Here is a 24675-nt window from a genome sequence, read left to right as displayed (position 1 = left end):
TGGCGGAGGCGGCGAAGGCGGAGCGGCACGGGCGGGGAAGCTCTGGTTGGATGCCCGGCGGCGGCACTGGCGGGGAGGCGGCGACGGCAGCGAAACCCTAGGGTTTCCTTCGGTGAAAACAGAGGTAACAGTTTTTTTTTTGAAAGACGTGCAGGTCACGTGATTCTACAGATTTTTTTTTTTAATGGGTTTAGAGCCGACCCGTTACCGTAACTTCTTCTTCAACCTCCCGATCGATTCGGGAGGGCGTTCCGGTCGCTTTGGCGGTGGTTGCGGAGCGGCCGAGCAGAACGGCGACGGAGATCGCAGCCGTGGCCCCGTTGTCGGCGGCGACAGGCGGCGGCTGGTCGTGGTGGCGGCCGGGATTCCCTTGTGCGCGGTGGTCGGCGGGTGCGTCGACAGTGCCGAGGGACAAGGTTGAAAATAGATCGGCGACGCCCTTCCTCTTTCCGGCAGCAGGAGTCACTCGTGGCCCTTCGACATGCTCCGGTGTCCGTGGTCGAGGTACGGCGTAGAGCTCGTGCGCCCACAGGAGTCCGGGGATCCGGCGACGCTCGGCCATACACCGGCTGACAGTGGTTGCCGGTGGTGGGGGAAACGGCGACGACTGATGGCGGTGGCAGGATCAAGTGCGACGACGGGCAGGGAGAATCCGGCACAGGGACTGTTGTTCTGTCTTCTCTCTCGGCTACAGAAAGTCTTTTTTTTTTTTTTTTGAATCTGACAGAGGGAAAGAAGAAAGATCTGCCCGGTGAACCAGGGCTTGTTCCCCTCTGTTCCTTCTTGTAAGAACTGAGAGATCGACAGATCCTTTTTTTTTTTTTGATCAGAACTAACAGAGGAAAAGGCCCTGTTCTCCTTGAAGCACCGTGAAAACCAATGGAAAAGGAAGGCTGTTGTTGGATCGGGGCTTTGGCAGCAGGGGCAAAACCAGCCTGGCTCTGATACCAAGTTGATGCCGCACTAATTCTGGAGGAAAACTTCAGTGGGATTTTAAATCAGAACAGAAGAAGAGGGAGAAGAGAAAGAGGAGGAGGAGGAGAAGAGGGAGAAGAGAAGAAGAGAGGAGGAGAATAGGTGGGGAGAAAATTTCTTAATTCTTCATTAATCCTAATCAACATAAAGTTTCCTATAAATAGGGCCCCATAAGAACAATTAAAATAAAACCCCTTACACAAAATAAAACCCACAAATAAGCCCTAAAATGCAAATGAGTCCAGAAATAAAATAAACCACAAATAAACCCCTAAATGCAAATAAACCCAGAAATAAAATAAACAAATATGCAAATAAGATGGGGACCTAGCTGATGTCCCCATCACGAGGAGGTGTTTCAGCTCTTCAAAGGCCTGCTGGCATTCCGCCGACCACAGGAAGTTCTTCGGCCGCTTGAGAGCTGCAAAGAATGGGAGACAGCGCTCGGCCGATTGGAAGACGAATCTCCCGAGGGCTGCCACCCGCCCTGTAAGTCGCTGCACCTCCTTGACTGTCCTTGGGGGCACCATTTCTTGGAGTGCCCGGATCTTCTCAGGGTTGGCTTCGATCCCCCGCTGGGTTATTACGAAGCCAAGAAACTTGCCAAAGGTAACTCCGAAGGCAAACTTCGCGGGGTTAAGCTTCATCCGGTACCTTTGGAGTGTGGAGAAGGCTTCATTAAGGTCAGCTATATGATCTTCTGCCATTCGGCTCTTCACCAACATGTCGTCGACGTAGACCTCCATATTTCGGCCTATTTGATCTTTGAATATTTGGCTGACCAACCTTTGATAGGTTGCTCCAGCATTTTTTAGGCCGAAGGGCATCACCTTGTAGCAGTAGGTGCCTCCATCGGTGATGAAGGCCGTCTTCTCCTCATCTTCTGGCGCCATCCGGATTTGGTTGTAGCCTGAGAAGGCATCCATGAATGTGAGCAATTTGTGTCTCGAGGTGAAGTCCATGAGCTGATCGATGCTGGGAAGTGGGAAGCTATCCTTTGGGCAGGCCTTGTTTAGGTCAGTGTAGTCCACGCACATACGCCATTTTCCACTCGCTTTCTTGACAAGGACAACATTGGCGAGCCATTCCGGATAAAATATCTTCTGAATGAAACCGGCCTTGAGGAGTTTGTCTACCTCCTCGGCCGCCGCTTGCTGCCGCTCGGGGGCGGTACTCCTTTTCTTCTGCCGCACGGGCTTGCAAGTCGGCTTCACCTGGAGTCGGTGGACCGCAACCTCCGGGTCTATTCCCGGCATGTCAGCGGGCGACCAGGCGAAGATGTCCATGTTGGCCCGCAGGAAGCTGACAAGGCGATCTCTTTCGTGGACCTCAAGGCCGGAGCCGACCTGCACGGTGAGCTCAGGGGAACCATTTTGTAAGGAGATTTGGGTAAGTAGCTCACCTGGCTCTACCCGTTTCCTCTGGGGGCTAATCCGCGCCTCCAAGGTTTCCGCTGGGTGTTCATCGCTCGACGCTCTAGTGGTCGGTTTGGCGGATTGTTTCGCCCCGTGGGTCGCCATGTAGCATCGCCTTGCCACCGTCTGGTCCCCACGGGCTTCGCCAACTCCCTGACTAGTGGGAAACCGCATGAGCAGATGGCGGGTGGAGACCACGGCTCGAAGTGCGTTGAGCCCTGGTCGTCCGAGAATTGCATTATAGGCTGATGGTAGACGCACCACGAGGAAGTTCATCCTCACTGTACTCTCTCGGGGAGCGAGCCCGACCGTAACTAAGAGGTCGGCCTCGCCTTCCACGGGGACCAAGTCCCCGGTGAATCCGACCAGTGGGGCATTCATCTTTCGTAGTTGCCCTTCCGTCAACCCCATTCTAGAGTAAGCATCAAAGTACAGAATATTCGCCGAGCTTCCATTGTCTACTAGAATCCGTTTTACATCAAATTTATTTATGACCATAGAGATGACCACAGCATCATCGTGGGGGGTTTCGACTCCCTCCAGGTCCTCGTCTGAAAAAGAAACTTCAGACGTGCGAGGGCGCTTTAGGAGAGGTCTTCCTGCGTCTGGCGCTTCGGCTGGGACCCCCCTCTCTATGGTGTTGATGACGCCAGCAATAGGCTTGTTGGTGCTCGGCTCTCCATGCTGCGCAGCCTCCTCCACGGGCCTCTTCTCCTCACGCCGGCTCTGCACGAACCGGTTGAGCACCCCTCGGCGGATGAGTACCTCGATTTCGTCACGGAGCTGGAAACAGTCCTCCGTGTCGTGGCCATGGTCGCGGTGGAAGCGGCAGTACTTCCGGGGGTTGCGCCGAGCTCCGGAGTCCCGCATCAAGGGGGGAGGCCGAAAGTAGTCCCGGCCTTCGATCTCCATGAGGATCTCGGTCTGAGAAGCGTTGAGGGGAGTGTAATTGTCGTACCTCCCATTGAGTGCACGGGGCCGCATTGGAGACCTCAAGCGAGGCGGGGACCTTGGTCGGGGCGGTCCCCGTGGTCGTGGTGGACTCTTTGGACGAGGCGGGTTAGCTCGGCGTGGAGACGGGCTCCGGGGGCGGCCGCGCTCTTCGCGGCGCCTCTTTTGCTTTTTGGAGCCCTGCTCGGCTCCACCCCGTCTGGAAGCAACGGCTTCCTCGGCCTTTGCGTATTTCCGCGCCCGGACCAGCATCTCGGTAAAATCAGCTGGAAAGTTCTTCTCGATGGAGAAGAGAAACCTATAAGATCGAGCTTCAGTCTTGAGCGCAGACATGGCTATCGACTGGTCTAGCTCGTGGACTTCCCACGTCGCGGCGGTGAAGCGGTCCAAATATTCCCTGAGCGACTCCCCCTCTTGTTGCTTTATGTCGAGGAGGGAGTCGGAGGTCCGCCGCTGGGGTCGGCTGGCAGCAAAATTGGTGGCGAACTGCCTGCCGAGCTGCTCGAAGAAGAAAACAGTGCTGGGCTTCAGCCCGATGAACCAGAGCTGAGCTGCTCCCCGGAGTGTCGCCGGGAAGGCCTTGCAGAGCATGGCCTCCGAGGAACCTTGCAATGCCATCAAGGCTCGGTAACTCTCCAGGTGATCGAGGGGATCGGTCATGCCGTTGTAGGGTTCCACCTGGGGCATGTTGAATCTCAGCGGAACCGGCTCGCCCTCGATCTGTCGGAAAAAGGGGGACTTCGTGGAGAATTTGAAGTTGCCCTTATACCTTGCTCTCTTGTCGTGGAGGGCCTCAATCTGGCGCTCCAGCTTCTCAACCTTTTTGTCGAGTCCGTCGCCCTGGGGAATCGCGACGGTGGTCTGCTCAGGGGCCAGTCGCCCCGGGACTGACTCGACCTCTGAAGATTGTGGCTAGTCGCCTGGGGCCTCACTAGGGACTCCCCCCAAGGGAATGCTCGGGCTGACCCCTGGTGATGGCACTGCTCCCCGTCGTCAGCCTTCGAGGAGGCATGAAAATCCCGACCCTGGAGGGCTGGGTCATTCGGAGGAGGCTCCGGTTGCACCGGGGCCGGGGGGAGCGGTGCTGTCTGGATGCCCTTAGGCTGCAGGCTTTGGACAGCGGCAGCCAGGGCCTGGACCTACTGCACTAGGGCGTCAAACTGCTCCGACCGAACATGAACCGGATCGGCCGGAGGCGGAGAGTTCTGGACGGAATGTCCAGGGCTGGGTGGGAGACGCCGGGAAGCATTAGAAGCTCCCCTGCTTCTCAGCTTCATGATCGCGACTCGGGCCCTTCCTCTAGCACCAACTGTTGCTGGAATTTGGACCCGAGGGCGACCACTGGGCCGGAAAGGTGGAGCGCGGGCGGAGACTGGCAGGCGGCGGCTCGGCGGCGTGCGGCGTCTCCTGGGGACCTGCAACAAGCCGGTGGCCGGGATTTCTGGCGCCGGCCCTTCGATGCCTAAGTCAGAGGGGGCAGAAGAACATATCTGTGGTGCAGCAGAGTGTCTGTGATAATAATGTTTTTCCCTTTCCCTCTCCGAATGGGGAAGTTTTCCTTTTATAGAGGGGGTCGGGTTACCTGTGACATGACGATGCAGCCGGCCAGTCGTATGATTGGGCGCGTGGTAGAATTCAACGCTCGATCATGTGCATTAATGTTGTCACTGTAGGAGATCTGGCCGGAGCAGTCGAACCGGCCGTGGAGTCATTTGCTACCGGGCCGGCTGGCCGTAGGGGGCTTGATGTCTGTAGACAGCGGAGGCCATACTCTTCAATGGCTGAGTTGGCTGCACAGCCATTGGAGCCATATGCTTTAATGGTTGAGTGAGCTAGGTGTTTGTCGAAGCCATGCGCTTTAATGGTTGACAAGGACCTGGCTAGGTTTACTGATCGTACTGCGAAAGAACGTTCTCAGCGTGGGAACCGGGCGTCCTTAGGCCGGTAGCATCGTTTGGGCGCCTGTGCGCCTTACAGTCGAAGGGTCTGCTCGGACGCACCGAGCTCCATGATCGGAGAATCCACTCGGTCGGCCCCTGCTCAGAGGGGATCTGCTCGACCGACCCCTGCTCGGAGGGGATATGCTCGGTCGGCCCCAGCTCGGAGGGGATCTGCTCGATCGGCCCCTGCTCGGAGGGGATCTGCTCGGTCGGCCCCCGCTCGGTTGTCGTGGTGATGTTTTCCCCCAACATCCCCAATAGTATCTTAATTTTTAACTTTATTTGGCTTCTAAGATAATGATAAAATTAATGATGTTTTAATAATATTAAAATAGATGAATTTGACCCGCCTACCTGAAAGAAAGAAAGAAAAAAAATAGAGAGAGAAAGAGAGAGTTTAGCTTCTCTCTCTTATTCTCTACTCTCTTTTCTCTCTCTTTCCTACTTTCTCTCTCTTATTATTCTTCTTTTTTCTCTCTCTATAAAGTTTTTCTCTATCTAAACTTTTTCTCTCTAGAGTTGATTGGACCTCATAAATATGACTCTTAGTGATTTTTGGATCGATCTTGGTAAAAGGTCCAAATCTAGGGTCATTGGCAGCTTGCCAGCCCCCATCTCGGTCCTTACCAATATTATTAGATTTGATCACCTTCGATCTCTGTTGAACCATCTGTGCCCTAGTCTGCACATGATTCGATGAAATCACCTTATTCATACCGACCCATGCAGTCGAAAACCGCCACCTGATTGACATTGTCTTTCATCCATCTTGATTTAGGTATGAGATCGTATCCCCAATAGTATCTTAATTTTTAATTTTATTTTACTTCTAAGATAATGATAAAATTAAATAGTATTTTAATAATATTGTAACGAATGAACCTAACTTGCCTACCTGAAATAAGGTTCTGAAGCAAGAAAAGGTAAGTAACCTAATGTTTCAAAGTGTGTTTTCTAAATTTTTGGTAAAATAATAATTATTTGATTAAATTTGATTATGATATCCATTTTATATTTATTTAAATGGGTGAGGTATGTTAATGTTATGATACTAATTATTTTAAAATATGTTATATGCTATGTTATGAAATATGAAAAATAGGACTAGACAAATTATGAAAAATTTATTTTCTCGGTATGGCTATGATCTAGCCCTACTAATGGAGATTATTTGTTGGCCCTGTCGACTTGTAATCTATAAGAAACTGATTTCGACATTGCACCACCGGTGATAAGAATAGTGGTATTTGAATACCGTACCACGAATGGTTATAATAGTGGTGTTTGACACTTTGTGCATTTTGACCCATGATGCTGGGTTACATGGCCATATCCTAATGTCGAAATTCTAGTATTTTTTTAATGAAAACAATAGTATATTTCAAGAAAAAATGTATTACTCAAGAATTGATTTACTTTCCAGTCAATATCTTGCTCTTTAATTATTTATTTATTTGATATGTTCATATCCCACTTTAGGGTATTATATTGCATACTAGAATAGTATAGCTCATTATTACACTTTCTCTATTTTCTTTAGATCTAGATGCATGATTGCTCAGAACTTGGAGTGAGCTAGATATTTTGAAGATACTTTTAGTTATTGGAGTTTTAGTTAGAGTAGTTAGAGTATTTTATTTGATTTATATTATTAGTTAGCAAATGTTGACTTATGTCACTTTGGAACTATTGTAAGAATTATTTGGATAAGTTTTTGATTAAATAAATTTTTAAAAATTATTATTACTTTGATATGATCTGCAGCCTTACATGCTTGTATAGTCCGTCATACGGGTATGTGGCGTCTGCTATACTCTGGATTCATAGAGTAATAGATAGGTTGTGGAGTGGCCAGAAACTGAAGAACTTGATGCCACTAATTTTAACAACAATCGCTAATCAAATAATTGAACTTTGAGGAAAGGGCTACTTAAAATGCAGCCCTAGACCTCTGGAAAAAGGAAAGAAACACGATCAAAGAGAATGAGCGAAGAAGAAGAAAGAAATAAAATAAGAAAAAAGTAATTAAAAGGAGAAAAAATAAAAAGAAAAGAGGCAGGCCATGGAAAGACTGGTTGCTCATGTACACTGTTAAGGTCACTGCTTTTCATAAGGTAGATGTGTAGTTCTAGTCCCATTTGTATGCAGCATGATTTTTTGAACATAATATAAAATATAAAGCAGTTGTTTCAAAAAATTAAAATATAATGCAGAAATGGGAAAGCAGGTATATCTCTTTCCAGTTCCCACATTTATTGCAAGATTGTAAGAACCTGCCCATACACAAACGCTAGGTCTCCCTCCTTAAAATTAGGAAGTAAACACAAACCACGGGCAACTCTGCCATCTTCCACTTGGCGAGAAAAGTTGTTGGAAGCAGAGGTGAAGAACTTGGCCTTCCACTCTTCCTCTATTTCTCTACTTTTCCGCCTGTCAGCTTTATTTATTTTTTTTGTTTCCATTTAACGAAAGAGAAATCCCATCAACTCCATCAAAGACAGCCCTGCCCCTCAACCAAAAAATAGTTATTCATCTCTATCAACAGGAAAGCCCCCCTTTTTGGAAGGATATATAAATTACTTTTTTTTTAACTTCCATATCCGTTCTTCGTGTTAGAAAAATTCTCCTCCATTTTTTTTACCAAGAAGAGACAACTCCATCTTTCAGAAGGAGAAGTAGAACCATTCTTATATATTACACCAAAACCTTTCCCATGAAAAAGAAGATTTGTCTTTCCTTTTCTAGGAGAACATGCCACTTGATCCCATTTCATTTACCAGACCATCCCATAAAGTTTGAGGTCCTTAATTTATCAGTTGATTTGATTGCAATTTACGAGTTTCATCCTCTCTATTTTCAAGAACTTTTCTAATATGCACGACAAAAGTAACATGATCTAAGTGAAAAACAGAGAGCATTTCATATATAAAAACATAAAAGAGTCCTAATAAAATAGAAACTTAGCTAATTTCAGGTTTTCAGTAACCTGCTTGACAATAAACAAGACTAATTAAGAAAAACAAGATAAAAGATGCATCATGCAATACCCTCATTCGTCGGGTTCGTGACAGAGCTGATTCAAGTTGTCGTTCTAGTTGCTGCAATTCTTTCCCACTCAAGGGCCCAAGATCTTCTCCTAGCAAATGCCTAAATAACAATTAGCAATTAGATTCTTCCATACTATGACCAGAATATGTTTTGTCTTCATCTATGTAATAGACCGATTTCATTATAACATGTTTACAAATAGGTAGTTTCAGAAATATGTTAAGAGATGCTAAGCTGCTGTACAAGAATTGATGGTTGTCTTCAGAAGAAAATTAACCTTTGCGTACGCTGTAGGGACACATATTTTGCCTTCAGCTTTGAAAATTCCTGGTACCAGTTCTGTATTTTGATACAAAAATCAAAATGCTGCGGTTAGATTTTCCAATCAGAATTATGGGCTTCGTATATATATTTGATGAAAAGAAAAATTAAAACTACAGCTGCAACTAATAATGTTTTGTTAGAAAATTAAAGATTAGGGAGACAATATTCCTTACATGACCCGCCAACCTAAAAAGAAGCTAGTTGGTTTCAGGTGGATATAATAATGTTCTAGTCCTAGATGGGTTGCCAAAACGGTCTCATTTGTTAAAATGGTCAGGTTTGGGTTAAGATGCTTGACCTGTTTATTGATCAGATTAGTTGGTATGACTGTGGCCTGGACCTTTAAAAATGACACATTATCAATCCATTGTGAATTATGTTTGAATTAGGGAGAAGACGGCTCATGGTCTCATGGAACAGAAGAGCAGCATAAAACATAGTAAACACCTGGAACTCAAAAAGTAAAATGGACAGGTTCCATGTCTAAGTGAATGGGAAAACTATTAGCCATGTCTAGACTTCAGGGAGAAGCAATTTAGAAGCTTACCAGAACAATATATCACCAACTACCAAAAATGTGCATATCCGCTACTCAACGGAGCGCAATATCTCAATGCATTGCATATGATCCAAATGAAATTTCCCTTTGATGGTGGTTCCGTGTCAACAATTTATGATCATGTCATAACATATGGCGGGGATTAAATTCGACCAATATTCACAGAAGTACTCCATAAGTAATTTTTTTCTAGCTTTGGATTAAACACAATCACCTTTCTCACCCATGGTGGAATTAGAATATTTCTGGTGTGTGCATTTGTATAACGGTTCTTATTGAGTTGTTAGCCGATGCCACTTCTTCTCTTTCTTTTCAAGCCACATAATGCTTAGCATTCAGCTGAAATTTGGGGTTTGCTAGTGAAAGGAGGAGAGAAATAAGAACATTTCTGGTACCACTGGTTGTTGGATATTGTAGTTGTACTATTTTTATTGTCTAAAAATAATGAACTATTTATTTTATTCTTGAAAATAGTGAATTGTATTGTTGATGGTTTGTTCATTCAGTAGGTATTGCATATTTTATATGACTATACCTTGGGGAATATGCAATCATGTCACGCACCAGCCTGAGCAGTGTGTTTGGTGCATGACATCGAAATTTCATGATATTATGTACCTTTCATCTTCCCATCCAACTTGTTATCTTCTAATGCTATTCCTCATCTTCCCATTTTAGATTCTCTAGTATACTACATATTCTTCTATGAAATATCTACATGTACTCATGCACATAATAATAATGTAGATGATGAAGAACCATGTTAACACAACAATTTCAACACTCCCCTTTGTGCTAACATGAGAAATTATACAGAAATTTCTTCTAAAATGTTCAAATTTTCTTCTGGACAAAGCCTTTTGAAAATACCTACCACTTGGACATTGGTGTCCACCTTGATGGGATGAATTACTTCTTCTAGTACCTTTTCTCGTATGAAGAGATATTGAACTTCTATGTGTTTCATCTGAGCATGAAACACGGGATTGGATGCTAGTCAGATGGTGCTAAGGTTTCCTCCAATCTTCACCAATTCATCCACAAGATGAAAAATATTTTCAACGAGCTTTCCTAACCAAATGAATTCTTATGGAGCAAGTATCATTGCATTGTACTCGGCCTCAATGCTTAATAATGTCTCAGTCGGTTGCTTCTTGCAACATCAAGATATTGCTGCTAATCTAATACCGAAGACATCCTGATATCGATTGCCTTGTAGAAGGGTCTCCCACCCAATCTGTGTCCGTGAAACCATTTAAAAAGATTCGTTCGTCCATTCTGTACAACTAGCCATATGTGATAGTTTAATTTAGATATTGAAGAATCCTCTTTATTGCATCAAGATGAAGCTTTCTAGGCTTTTGCATAAATTGGCTAATTGCAACCATTAGAAAAGAGTTATCTAGTCTTGTAATAGTCAAATAAATTAAACATCCAGGAAGCATCTGATAAGCATGAGCATCTTTGAGTTCCTTTCTTGATCAACTCTTCATTTCAAATTTTGCTCCATCAAGGTAGACATGGGCTTGCAATTCATCTTAATGATTTTTTCAAGAATTTTCTTAGAACTTCATGCTTGAAAAACAAGGATGCCTTCCATTCACCTTATAACCTCCAAGCCAAGAAAATGTTTGTGCTCCCTAAGGTAGATAAGCGATGCCCAACTTGCAATGGGATAATCATCTAAACCTCTCTAATTATAGTGATTTCCTTCTCTTGTTGTTATTCTTGTTGTTCTTTTGGTTGCTTCTCTTAAAGAGAGTTCAACTTCTTGAGATTGTGGCCAACTCAGCACATTAATGCTAAAGCAAAATATTGCCAGCCCTACTTTCCTTCTCTCTATGCCTCCTTTCCTCCAACAAATTTCATCCTCCATGATTGATGGTGTTCAAGGCAAGGAAGATGGAGATGGGAGGGAAAACCTAGAAAGATTGAACTTTTCTCTCTTCTTCTATAGATTTACCTATGATGAACTTGGTGGTTGTGGTGGTGGCAGAGACCTATTTCTTAGATTTTTGAGTTGGTCGGTAATGGAGTTGGTGATAAAAGAGATGAAAAGATCCGAGAAACATAGACCTATTTTCTAGATGTCTTGGTTTGCCTCATCATTGACTGGAGCTTGACACTATCGATTGCTCTGTTAGGGGTAGGAAATATGATATTATTGATTTTTATATCATGGGCGAGAAATATGATATTATCGATAGCCCCTTTATTGGTGGGAAATGTGACCATAGCTAGTCTAAAACCAAAAATAGCTTCAATTTCTTATGGAGCACTCCTAGGATGTTTGCCAAAGCTAGCCCTTGTTAGAGGTTATAAAATGATCATAAATTGTTGATATTGAAGCATTGTTGGAAGGAATTATCATTTGGGTTGCATATTAGGTATTGAGATATTGTAGCCTGTTGAATAGTGAAAATGGAATCCAAATTCTAGTTAACTGATTTGTGCATTTTATGATAAAACTATTTCAATAATATTTCAATGGGTTTATTTATTATAGAAAATTTGTTGTTAACCACCATTTACTTATTTATTTATGTTGGGGTGTGTAGGGGTGGATTCTTACTTAGCTGCAACTCATGCTACTTCTTTGTCTTCCTTTTCATGGCTGCATGGTGTTTAATACTAGGCCGAGGTTTAAAGTTAGCAAGAGGTGAGAAGGAATTAGAATGCCTCTAATACTAATGTTTGGAAATTGTAGTTAGACTATTTTTATTATCTAATAATATTGGAACAATATTATATTATTCTTGGATGACAATTATACCAATGTTAAGGTTTGTTCACAAGTAGGCCTTGCATATTTCCTAAGGTTATACCCTACATCATGTGCCAACCTAAGTGGTGGGTTAGGCATAACAAATGGTAAGAAGTGTTCATATCTAATTTAGACAATTTATTATGAATAATCTTGTAGGAGAAATAGTACACCTTTAAAGGTGCCAGCTCAATGAGTTCATTGGGTGTCCAATACAAGTGATCTAGATTTGATCTCACCGTCATCTTTATTTTGGATGAACTTATCCTAGTTCTTAAAACAAGAAGGAAGAAGAAAAAAAGAAGGGATAGATGGTAGAACTCCATTTTATCCTTTGAATATCCACTTGTCTCAATCCTGACATCAATGTTACTAGAAATGGGATAGTACTGGTATTTTTCTTGGCGAAGAGTTTGTATTAATTTATAGACAATAGGGACTTGGTCTTTGCTTCTGCTAAATAATTGGTTCCCTATTTTCCTTCATCTATACATAAAGACAAAATCCTTCTAGCTCAAACCTCAAGAAAAGGAACAATATAGCAAGTTGCACGCATGCAATACGCACCCCACCTAATTCTATATTTATCAAATTCTACTAGTTAAAGTAATTTCATGATAGATTACAAATGTTGTAAACCCTAAAGTCTCCATGAGACTATTTCGATAATTCTTTTCTTATGCATCTTGACTTAAATTTTAGTAAATATTAATGGATTGACATCATGTTTTTAGATTGTTTCCTCAAATTATATTAGAACTAATTACTATATAAAAATGGATCCCAAATAGATTATCTGCTAATGGAGAGTTTTCTAATTTTCATGCTTGAAGTTTATTCTAAAATTAACATTAACAATTGTAATTCCTTGTACATAAGAAAGTTTTAGGCATAAATAGTTCTTATTCATAAATGGAAAGATGTAGCACATTTAGAAATAACTGCATGACTAATATTACATTCAATAAAAGAAAAAAGCGCAAACCTGTGTTCCATGATCATCTATAGTAGCATCTTGAGATGCATAACAGCAACTTTGATATCGCTCAATAGTTTTGCTTACCCTAGTAAAAGAAAGTTAGCAAAGCGTAAATTACATGTTTATCCCATATAAGTTACTAGCACAAGGCATATGTAATATATGATGAAAAGCATAATGGCCGTGACATCAAGTGGAAGTAGTTGTGAGAACCCAGGAGAAAAAAAAAAGAGGATGGATGGGCCGGCCCGAAGAAGCCGGACCCATCCTAATTTACGATCGTGCCCTAGGCACGATCGTGGAAGGGGGGCTGAAACGCAGAGGGGAGCCGACTCCCCGGGGGGGGGGGGGGGGGGGTTTGAGCACCGGGGAGAGGCGATTCCAAGAGCCGGTGGTGGAGGAAGCCATAAAGCCTCTCCTCCCTTCAAGAAGATCCCCACAAATCGGGTGAAGAGATCTTGGATCCGTGCGTGTAGATCCGAGTTGCTCAAGGTTTTTCCCCTCCGATTTCTCGCCGGAAAGGTCGCCGGAACACCCCCATCGGACCGAGAGGAGGAGTCAGCGATGCCAGGAGGTTTTGATCAGGGAACTCAGCACCCTAGCTCGTAGGTTGTGATTCGAATCCGTATTTGAGCCAGTCCACAAATTCCTGTAAGAATCCCTACATCTGAGCACCTCTATGCATATATTTGATTTATCGTTGGGTTTATTTTATAATTATGTTGTTATTTGTTTTATGAGCTGATATGACCCATATGAGGTGTGCATTTTGTTTAGAAAGACTTGTCGGAAATCGCCGGTTGGGTTGGTCCGACCAAGAAAGGCATGGGAGTGGAGAGGCGGAAGTGAAAGACTGGCTACCTATAAAGATCCCTCACTAGGGGGTACTATCCATGACCTTTTCGTACGCTTGTCAGGGCTTGGACTTGTGCTTTCTCTTTATGAAATATTGAAATAATTAAATTGGGAAGAATTAATATATTTTTGAGAAGTTATGAAAATATGTGATGTATTTTGGAATTGGATTAAACATGTAAAACTAGACATATAAATTGGGTTGGACTAGCCTTGTCATGAGATAGCCTCTACGAGCTTATGCGTAGGATAGCTGCCATGAGCTTACGCGTGGGATAGCCTCCACGAGCTTACGCGTGGGATAGCCTCTACGAGCTTATGCGTAGGATAGCCTACACGGGCTTACGCATGGGATAGCCTCCACGGGCGTACACGTGAGATAGCTGCCACGAGCGTATGCATGGGAGTTGTGCAGTCTTGGACTGGGTCATGATCTTGGTTAGTCCAAAGCCAGAAGTGAAAAATCTTAAAACTTGGAAATCAGAGTAATACGAAAGTGGATCACATAACGTGTAAAAAGAATTTATGTATATGTACTGGTTATATATACTTATTGTTTGTTGAGCTTTTTGAATGATGAAATAGCATTTATTTGATGCTTTGATTATTTTATTATTATTACTGTGTGTGGCTGTTGGGATTCTTACTGGGCTGGAAAAGCTCATACTACACTTACTTTCTTTTTCAGAGGTACTGGATTTGTAGAGTCCATCGGATGGGATAAGAAGTGAGATCGATCTGGAGTCAGACTGCTAGATAGTTATAAGTTAGCTTATTTTTTATTTATGGACATTTGAAATTATGTAATCAATCAGTACATTTTAGTTGGTTTGGTTTAAATACATTAATCGTTAATTTTTGGCATTTTTATGAATATTGTACCATTTTAGGCCTTCCATGATCTCTAGGATTTTACTTTAAGGATTATGTGGCCGTGTCATGTGGTCGACCCGAGTTATGGGTTTAGGGCGTGACAGATTTGGTATCAGAGCTTAAGGTTTAGGAAATCCTAGGGTTTAGGCTCGAGTAAGCATGAGTGGGGAAAATCACTAAACACATAAGATATTAAATAGTGTGTTTAACATATTAAGGATGCAAAATTTGTCTCAATCTGATAATCTTGATGCTGGAAAAATTGTATAGGTTGATATGGCGCGAGGGCGTGGTCAGGGGCGTGCCAGAAGGCCGACCCAATTTGCGAACGGCTCCACAGCTTGGGCACCCTCTGGACAGTAGGAAGATACCTCATCCACGCTGACTCGAGGTGTGCAACAGAAGGAGCACACTATCGACCCTACTGGCAGTACTCCAGCGATGGGAGCTCCGGAGATTGGGACATCCGAAAGACCAAGTATTCAGCTTGGGGAGACGATAGGTGCTTCACAGTTGATGCAAATGATGGTGCAACAGTAAGCTGCTGCCAGGACAGACATGATGAGGATGGTAGAGGTACAACAGCAGTTTTTGCAGCAACAGTTGCAGCAGCAGCAAACAATGTATCAACAACAGCAGCAGCAGCAACAGTTTCAAGGCACTACAGCTCAGCCGGAGCACCGAGTCAGTCTGTTGGATTTTCAAAAATATGCACCCCCAGCATTTAAAGGTACGGCTGACCCGATGGAGGCTGAGAGCTGGCTGAAACAGACAGAAAAAGTTTTTCAAGCCTTGAGGTGCCCTGATGAGGAGAAAGTCCTTTTTGCCACCTTCATGTTACAGGGTGAGGCAGCTGACTGGTGGGAGATGGAGAAAGGGAAGCTTGGTCCGAATGAGGCCCCCTTCATTTGGAAAGAATTTAAAAAGGTTTTCTATGAGAAGTATTTTTTCCAGGGTATCCGATTCCAGAAATATAGGAAGTTTGACCGACTGGAGTAGGGTGATATGACAGTCGCCCAGTATGTCGCAAAGTTGGAAGAGATGTCCTGATATGCTCCGACCTTGATATCAGAGGATAGTGACCGAGCAAGAAAATTCAAAAATGGACTCAGGGGACGGATTCAGCAACAAGTCGCTGCTTTTGAACTGACTACCTATAAAGATATGGTTAACAAAGCCCTGATGATAGAAAAGGGGCTTGACAATGCCCAAGCTGCCAGAGAAAAGAATTTGAAGAAAAGGTTTCGACCCACTGATTCTCCAAGTCAAAACAGTAGACCTTTCAAGTCGAAGATCAGAGATCGAATCAAGTTGTCAGCAGAGATAGAGGTCAAGTCCGAGGTGCTATTAGATGCTACCGCTGTGGAGGACCTCATCTCAAGCGAGATTGCACTTGGGTTGGAGGGACATATTTTTCTTGTGGTCAAGAAGGGCATAAGGCTATCGTTTGTTCTAATGGAAAAGAACCGCAGAGACGACAGGCACCTTAGTCCTCTCAAAGAGCCCATGCAAACCGAGCACCACTGGAAGGATAGCAACAAGAGGGAGGGCAGCAGAGGCCTAAGACCCAGAGGCGGGTCTATGCACTCACAGAGCAGGATGCCAAGGCTTCTAATTCAGTGGTGACAGGTAATAAATTCATTCCTAATACTCTCTCTTGTTTAGCATGTCATAAATTTTGTTAGGTTATATATGTTTGTGCATGTATGGTTAAAGATTATGATTAGGTGCCTTGTGACTATGTTTACGGAATGATTAGGTTATTGTCATATGTTGTAAATGTTTTATTTGACTCGGGTGCTACCCACTCCTTCATATCGGCCAATTTTGTTAGAAAGAATACTGAAATATCATCTGTGCCATTAGAATTTGATCTCCGTGTCTCAACGCCAAGTGGAGATGTTATATTAGTTAATTCAGTTTGCAAGAACTGTATTTTGGGCATTGAGGACAGAAAAATGAATGCAGACTTGCTGGTCCTAGAGATGAATGATTTTGATTTGATTCTTGGAATGGACTAGCTGGCAGCATACCATGCTACTGTTGATTGTTTTGAGAAAACGATCAAGTTTCAGATCCCTGGTCAGCCAATATTTGGTTTGGTGGGCAGCAAGTCACCTCATCAAATGAAGTTAATCTCAGCTCTACAGGCTAAGAAGCTTCTTGCAAAAGGTTGTGAAGAATTCTTAGCTGCTATGTTAGACACCCAGAAAAAGGAGCCCAAGTTAGAGGATATCCCTGTGGTGATAGAATTTCCAGATGTGTTTCCAGATGAATTGCCAGAATTACCCCCTGATAGGGAGGTTGAGTTCTCCATCGAATTGATTCCTGGCACTAGTCTAATATCAAAAGCTCCATATCGAATGGCTCCAGCTGAATTGAAAGAGCTGAAAGAACAACTACAGGAGTTACTGGATAAGGGTTTTATCAGGCCTAGTGTTTCTCCTTGAGGCGCTCCTGTATTATTTGTAAAAAAAAAATGGTAGCCTCCGTCTCTGTATAGACTACCGGAAATTAAACAGGGTGACAGTACGGAATAAATACCCACTACCAAGAATTGATGACTTGTTTGATCAGCTGCAAGGGGCTCAGGTTTTCTCGAAGATTGATCTTCGTTCTGGCTATCACCAATTGAAAATAAAGGTGAAGGATGTGCCTAAGACAGTTTTTAGGACCAGATACGGGCATTATGAATTTTTGGTTATGCCTTTTGGTTTGACAAATGCACCGGCTGCCTTCATGGATCTTATGAATCGGATATTTAAACCTTATTTGGACCAGTTTGTGGTAGTGCTCATTGATAACATTTTGGTGTATTCAAAGAGCTCACAGGAACATGAAGAACATCTAAGAGTAGTATTGCAAACTCTCAGAGAAAAGAAGCTTTATGCTAAGCTATCAAAGTGTGAGTTCTGGTTGGATAGTATTTCCTTTCTCGGGCATGTAATCTCCAAGGAAGGTGTCTCTGTTGACCCAATGAAAGTGGAGGTAGTAGTTGGGTGGAGTAGACCTACCAATGTAACTGAAGTGCGCAGCTTCTTAGGATTGGCTGGATATTACAGAAGATTTGTTGAGGGATTCTCCCGTATTGCCATACCTCTAAGTCGCTTGACTCAGAAGCGAGTGAAGTTTGAATGGACAGATGACTATGAACAGAATTTCCAAGAGCTGAAAAAACGTCTGGTGACAGCTCCAGTGCTAGCTATTCCGTCTGGAACAGAAGGCTTCACCATCTACAGTGATGCATGTCGTAAAGGACTTGGGTATGTTCTGATGCAGAATGGAAAGGTGATAGCTTATGCCTCTAGACAATTAAAGTCATATGAACAGAATTACCCTACACATGATTTGAAGTTGGCAGCTGTAGTTTTTACTCTAAAGATATGAAGGCATTGCTTGTATGAAGATCACTGTGAGGTTTTCACAGATCATAAGAGTTTGAAATATATCTTCACACAGAAGAAGTTGAATTTGAGGCAAAGAAGATGACTAGAGTTACTGAAGGATTATGACCTGACTATCAGTTATCATCCGGAGAAAGCAAATGTAGTGGCTGATGCTTTGAGCAGAAAATCCTCAAGTGGGCTGGCAGCATTGATCACTACGCAGAAGCATATTTTATTAGATTTGGAGAGATCAGGAATCGAGATACGGCTACATGATCCTAAGGTACAATTGGCTACCCTCACAGTGCAACCTACTCTGATTGAAGGGATCAAAATGTCTCAGAGAGAGGACCCAGAGTTACAAAAGATCAGAGAAACAGTAGAGTCAGGTGTGCATTCAGAATTTCGAGTACATGAAGATGGCCCTTTAAGATTCGGAAATAGGGTATGTATGCCGAAAGTACCAGAAATGAAGAAAGAGATTCTTGATAAGGCCCATAACTCAACTTATACAGTGCATCCAGGAGGTACTAAAAATATACCGAAACTTGAAAGAAAATTTTTGGTGGAGTGGCATGATGCGAGATATAGCTCAGTATGTCGCACAGTACTTAGTGTGTTAGCAAGTGAAAGCTGAGCATCAGAGGCCTGCTGGACCATTACAGTCTCTTCTCATTCCTCAGTGGAAGTGGGAGCATATCACCATGGATTTTGTGACTGGCTTGCCTAAGATCCCTCGGGATAATGATGCAGTGTGGATAATTGTTGACCGACTGACCAAGTCGGCACATTTCTTGCCTATTAGAGTTGGCTTTTCTTTGGAGAAATTGGCAAGTTTGTACATAGAGCAAATTGTGAGGCTGCACGGAATTCCAGTTTCAATTGTGTCTGACAGAGATACTAGATTTGTGTCACAATTTTGGAAGAGTCTTCATAAAGCTCTTGGTACAAGACTGGACTTCAGTACAGCTTTTCATCCACAAACTGATAGACAGTCGGAGCGCACTATTCAGATCTTGGAGGATATGTTGAGGGCTTATGTCATGGATTTGGGAGATGCATGAGATAGTCATCTGTCGCTGGTTGAGTTTGCCTACAACAGTAGTTATCAGCCCAGCATTCAGATGGCTCCTTTTGAGGCATTGTACGGCAGAAAATGCCGATCTCCAATTTGTTGGGATGATGTGGGAGAAAGAAAAGTATTGGGTCCAGAGATAGTACAGCAAACTGTGGATAAGATACAGGTGATCAGAGAACGGCTCCTTATAGCTCAGAGTAGACAAAATAGTTATGCTGACAATAGAAGAAGAGAACTGGAGTTTCAGGTTGGTGATGATGTTTTCTTGAAAGTATCTCCTACTAAAGGTATGATGAGGTTCGGGGTTCATGGCAAATTGAGCCCTAGGTATGTTGGTCCATTCGAGATCCTAGACAGAGTTGGAGAAGTGGCATATCGTTTGGCTCTACCACCAGCTTTATTAGGTGTACATAATGTATTCCATGTTTCAATGATGAGAAAATATATTCTGGACCCGAACCATGTGGTAGATTTTGAGCCTATATGTCTGCATGAGGACCTGACTTATGAAGAGTACCCAGTACGGATTGTGGATAGAAATGATCAAGTGTTGCGACGTCGGACCATTCCTTATGTAAAGGTGCAATGGAGCAATCACTCAGAAAGAGAGGCCACTTGGAAGCTCGAGGAAGAAATAAAAGCCAAACACCCTCAACTCTTTGGTATTCTAGGTACGTTAATTTCGTGGACGAAATTTTTTTTAGGAAGGAAGAATGTAAGAACCCAAGAAAAAAAAAGAGAGGATGGATGGGCGGCCCGAAGAAGCCGGACCCATCCTCATTTACGATCATGCCCTAGGCACGATCGTGGAAGGGGGGCTGAAACGCGGAGGGGAGCCGACTCGCCGGGGAGGGGGGGGGGGGGGTTTGAGCACCGGGGAGAGGCGATTCCAAGAGTTGGCCGGTGGTGGAGGAAGCCATAAAGCCTCTCCTTCCTTCAAGAAGATCCCCACAAATCGGGTGAAGAGATCTTGGATCCGTGCGTGTAGATCCGAGTTTGCTCAAGGTTTCTCCCCTCCAATTTCTTGTCGAAAAGGTCGCCGGAACACCCCCATCGGATCGAGGGAAGGAGTCAGCGATACCAGGAGGTTTTGATTAGGAAACTCATCACCCCAGCTTGTAGGTTATGATTCGGATCCGTATTTGAGTCAGTCCACAAATTTCTGTAAGAATTCCTACATCTGAGCATCTCTATGCATATATTTGATTTATCGTTGGATTTATTTTATAATTATATTGTTATTTATTTTATAAGCTGATATGACACATATGAGGTGTGCATTTTATTTATTATGAAAATATTGAAATAATTAAATTGGGAAGAATTAATATTTTTGAGAAGTTATGAAAATATGTGATGTGATTAGAATTGAATTAAACATGTAAAATTAGACATGTAAATTAGGTTGGACTAGCCTTGTCATGAGATAGCCTCTACGAGCTTATGCGTAGGATAGCTGCCACGAGCTGATGCGTGGGATAGCCTCCACGGGCTTACGCGTGCGATAGCCTCTACGAGCTTATGCGTAGGATAGCCTTCACGGGCTTACGCGTGGAATAGCTGCCACGAGCGTATGTGTGGGATTTGTGCAGTCTTGGACTGGATCATGATCTTGGTTAGTCCAAAGCCAGAAGTGAAAAATTTTAAAACTTGGAAATCAGAGTAATACGAAAGTGGATCACATAACGTATAAAAAGGATTTATGTATATGTACCGGTTATATATAGTTGTTGTTTGTTAAGCTTTTTGAATGATGAAATAGTATTTATTTGATGCTTTGACTATTTTATTATTATTACTGTGTGTGGCTGTTGGGATTCTTACTGGGCTGGAAAAGCTCATACTACACTTTCTTTTTCAGAGGCACTGGATTTGTAGAGTCCATCGGGTGGGCAAGAAGTGAGATCGATCTGGAGTCAGACTGCTAGATAGTTAGAAGTTAGCTTATCTTTTATTTATGGACATTTGAAATTGTGTTATCAATCAGTACATTTTAGTTGGTTTGGTTTAAATACATTAATCGTTAATTTTTGGCATTTTTGTGCATATTATACCTTTTTAGGCCTTACATGATCTCTAAGGTTTTACTTTAGGGATTATGTGGCCGTGTCATATGGTCGACCCAAGTGATGGGTTTGGGGCGTGAAAGTAGTGGTGGCCATGATCTCTCACTAGAAAAATGCATTCTCCCTTTTATCTCCATTAAAAAAGAACTTAACTAATTAGGGTTTACTTTTATTTAAGAAGCGGAAATAGATAAAGCATCAGATGGCTAGGTGGCACTACTCTTGAACAAAAAAAGAGACAAGGACCTAAGATGAAGTTTTAAAGGATTAGAGTAAATATAGAAATGCTTATGGAAAGAAAAAAAGAAAAAAAAATCAAGGAATTTATCATGGCTAGCATGTTAGACATATGAAAATTGTAAGATATATGTATAATTGGAAACTATTTTGTTTATTGCAATTATCCCCACTTAAAGTAAGGTTTTGATAGAGTAACCACTCGAAGAACAATAAATCTCTTTAAAAAGAATAGAAGAGTAGTGGTAATACTGTTTGCACGTGCAGTCAAGGAGGTTTTAAGAAGGAGATGAGGAGATTCTTGAGGATGTAGAGAAAAATTTATTAGTTAAATGACACAATATCCATGACAAGTAAGTAAGGCAGGTTAGGGAACAAAAACTTGCATTAATATGCAAATCGGGAAGAGAACCTTCAAGTTAATGATAGCACAATCAACTATGAATGCAAATGTTTCCTTCAAAAAAAATTATGAATGCAAATGATTGTGGCAATGGTGTAGATTGAATGCAATAATACTAATTAACAAGGTCTACCGGAAGATAAGCTGGTTGGCTAGAGATGTAGTTTTGTGACAAGAATCTAGATCTAGGAGAGCAAAGTAAATAGCGGAGCACAAAAGGATAATGATTCATGTGATCCTACTTATGGCTAACATCAATAGACATGATGATCGTGAGAAGCTGAACTAAAGGTGGTAGAGTACATAAGCGAAAAGAAACATTAATACAGGTCCCTTAATCTTACTGCCACTCGAACCGAAAGCAAAATAGATAATCCACAAGACCTAAAAGCTTTAAAATATGTATAAATCTTTATATATCCTCACATAAATGTAGAGACAAAGCAACATTTTTGACCCAGCACTGAATGTTAATCCTTGACTTGAAGGCTATTGCATATGTCTTCATCTTTCCTTTATTATTATATAATATGTTTTAAATAATAAATCAATCACTTTCTGGTGTCCTTTGCTCATCAATTTTGATTAGATCTCCTTTTCTCGTAATTCATTAAAATTACATTTCATATGCTCCTCTTGTTTTGCTTATCTCTAAGCTCTCATTTTTTTCAAATTTGTTACATGAAATCTAATTTCCCCTCATCAATCAAAACTATATCCTTTTTTTCTTTGAAAAATCAATTAATACTATAATATTTGCAAATAGCATACACCATTGTACACATCTTCCAAATTTTAATATTAATTTGGTCTATGTGTAACACAATTAACATAATCATGGACATGATGTTACTAACTACAATTAAACTTAAATATTAACTGCTAGTCTCAAATAAAATAGAGTATTAGTTAGAAATATCGAATATTACCATTTAGAAATATCAAAAAGTAGTTTCACTAGGCTGCAACTCAAGGTTATCTTATGATAAGTCAACTTGATGGTCAAAGTAATCGCGAGACAAGTTGTAACCTTACTATATACTTCAACCCCCCCCCCCCCCCCCAAAAAAAAAAAAAAACTTTGTTGCATACAACAGATCATCGTGAATGAACATGAACATTAAATTATCAACTTACAAAGGTCACTAGAAAACTACTACTACTTTCTGTAATCACTGGTAATTAGCCCTAATAAGGGAACAAGTCTCCACTTTTTATTTGTCCATTACAATAGGTCTTTCCATATTGATAAGTAAAGATGGGATAAAAAGAAAATGAAACACAAGTGACAAAAAAAAAGCCATGTAAACCTTGATGAGTACTACCACCGTTTCCCCCTCTACATCTACAGATCTTGAAAACGAGCAAAAAAGACACGTGTTAAGACTGAATACCATCACACAATTTTTTCTTCCTTATCCTACAAGTATTTTGGTTCTCTAGCCTATCCTATTACTCATTCTATGACCCCAGTAGTTTGAGCGGTGCCCTTGACAACTATGAGACGACTATATGAGACTGTTCTGCTGGTTTCACTATTAAGGAGAAAGAGTAACAAAAGTCTATCTTCTATGGATATCGTCAACTAAATTTTGGCTTTTCTATATGGATGGAAGGAAACTTAAGCGCTCTTTCTCTCCCTCTCTTTCTCTCTCTGTGCACCACCAACATCATTCATCAAGGAGAGAACACATGGTATGCTTAATCATTTTCATCTCCTCTAGTTGACTTCATGAAATGTAAAAGCTCTATTAGCTTTAGCATATTCATATCATGCAATATTTTCTTATATTTCATTTTCACCAATATCTTTCATCATTGAGAGAACACACAGTATGCATGCAGTTCTAATTACACCTTTTTATCTATATTTTATAATTTCATTTTCCTTCCCTACCTAGTTTCTTTTCATGAGTATGCATAAATTTACCAAACTATGCCTATCTTTTCTAGGTTAGAAACTGAAGCACACAACATATTAAGTAAACACTCACATATATACATACATACATACTTCATTATACCATTTGAAATTGTTGCAAAACATTCACACTCTAAGCCATGTCAATTAGATTAGAGACATAGGGTTTCTTTATTGTTGCTACCATACTATTTGTCCAACTGGCCTACTAGGAGTTTGAGCTAAAAAAGGGAAACACTAGGTTGGTTTATAAGTATCACAAGGAGAGCACAACGACTAATTGACAGTGAATTAGATTATATACTTTTTTGTCTATGTGCTATAGCACATGAAGATGCGCCTTTGTCTTCTCTTTTGGCTTACAACTTTCTCTCTATTGAGTATAGAACCATAACTTTGAGCTTTCTCAAGGCCCCCTTCCACTTCAAGCATCAAAAGTATTCGTTCTACTAAACTTTGGAGGAAACATGGAGAGTCCTTCTGTTTTAGCATTGATCATAGTATTCTTGTATTCTCTCTCTCGATCTAAAACCTCATTTATTTTTGTGTATATCCCACTATGATTGGTGTTCCACTCCATCGCCAAAAAATTTGTCAAATTCATTAACATCGATAATAGTATTCTTGTAAAGTCTTGAATTTTTCAAAATGTAAATGACTTATAATCTATCTCATAAAATAGACAAACCATTTTTGTGTAGTTATCAGCAAAAGGAATGAATTGTTACTACCCTAGCTCCCCATGTAGAAATAATTTGTGCTATTGTTCTCCGAGTAGTCAAATATCACAAATTCTGTTCTTTTTATGTATGGAAGGTGTCTCATCCTTTTGTTCTAATATAGGATTTTCAGAACATAGAATTGAAGTAAACAAATTGCAAGCACCAATAGCCATGAGTCA

General features: G+C 41.9%; 1 protein-coding gene across 2 annotated transcripts in view; it reads right to left on the bottom strand.

The window, feature by feature from the left end:
- Positions 1 to 24675, bottom strand: part of LOC103706416 (agamous-like MADS-box protein MADS3) — a 47852-nt gene that overhangs the window by 13363 nt on the left and 9814 nt on the right. For both annotated transcript variants that reach the window (XM_039114877.3, XM_039114878.3), the window contains exons 2-4: positions 12962 to 13040; positions 8607 to 8668; positions 8329 to 8428 (exon numbers count right to left, since the gene is read on the bottom strand). In XM_039114877.3, the coding sequence (XP_038970805.2) occupies positions 8329 to 8428; positions 8607 to 8668; positions 12962 to 13040 (241 nt within the window). The remainder of the gene's footprint in view (positions 1 to 8328; positions 8429 to 8606; positions 8669 to 12961; positions 13041 to 24675) is intronic.

This window comes from Phoenix dactylifera, chromosome 16 (genome assembly GCF_051530095.1).
Source record: "Phoenix dactylifera cultivar Ajwa chromosome 16, Ajwa_hap1_PhDact_Kaust_v1.1, whole genome shotgun sequence".
NCBI lineage: Eukaryota > Viridiplantae > Streptophyta > Magnoliopsida > Arecales > Arecaceae > Phoenix > Phoenix dactylifera.
The sequence above is the reverse complement of the archived record's forward strand: the minus strand, read 5'-3'. Positions and strand labels throughout refer to the sequence as shown.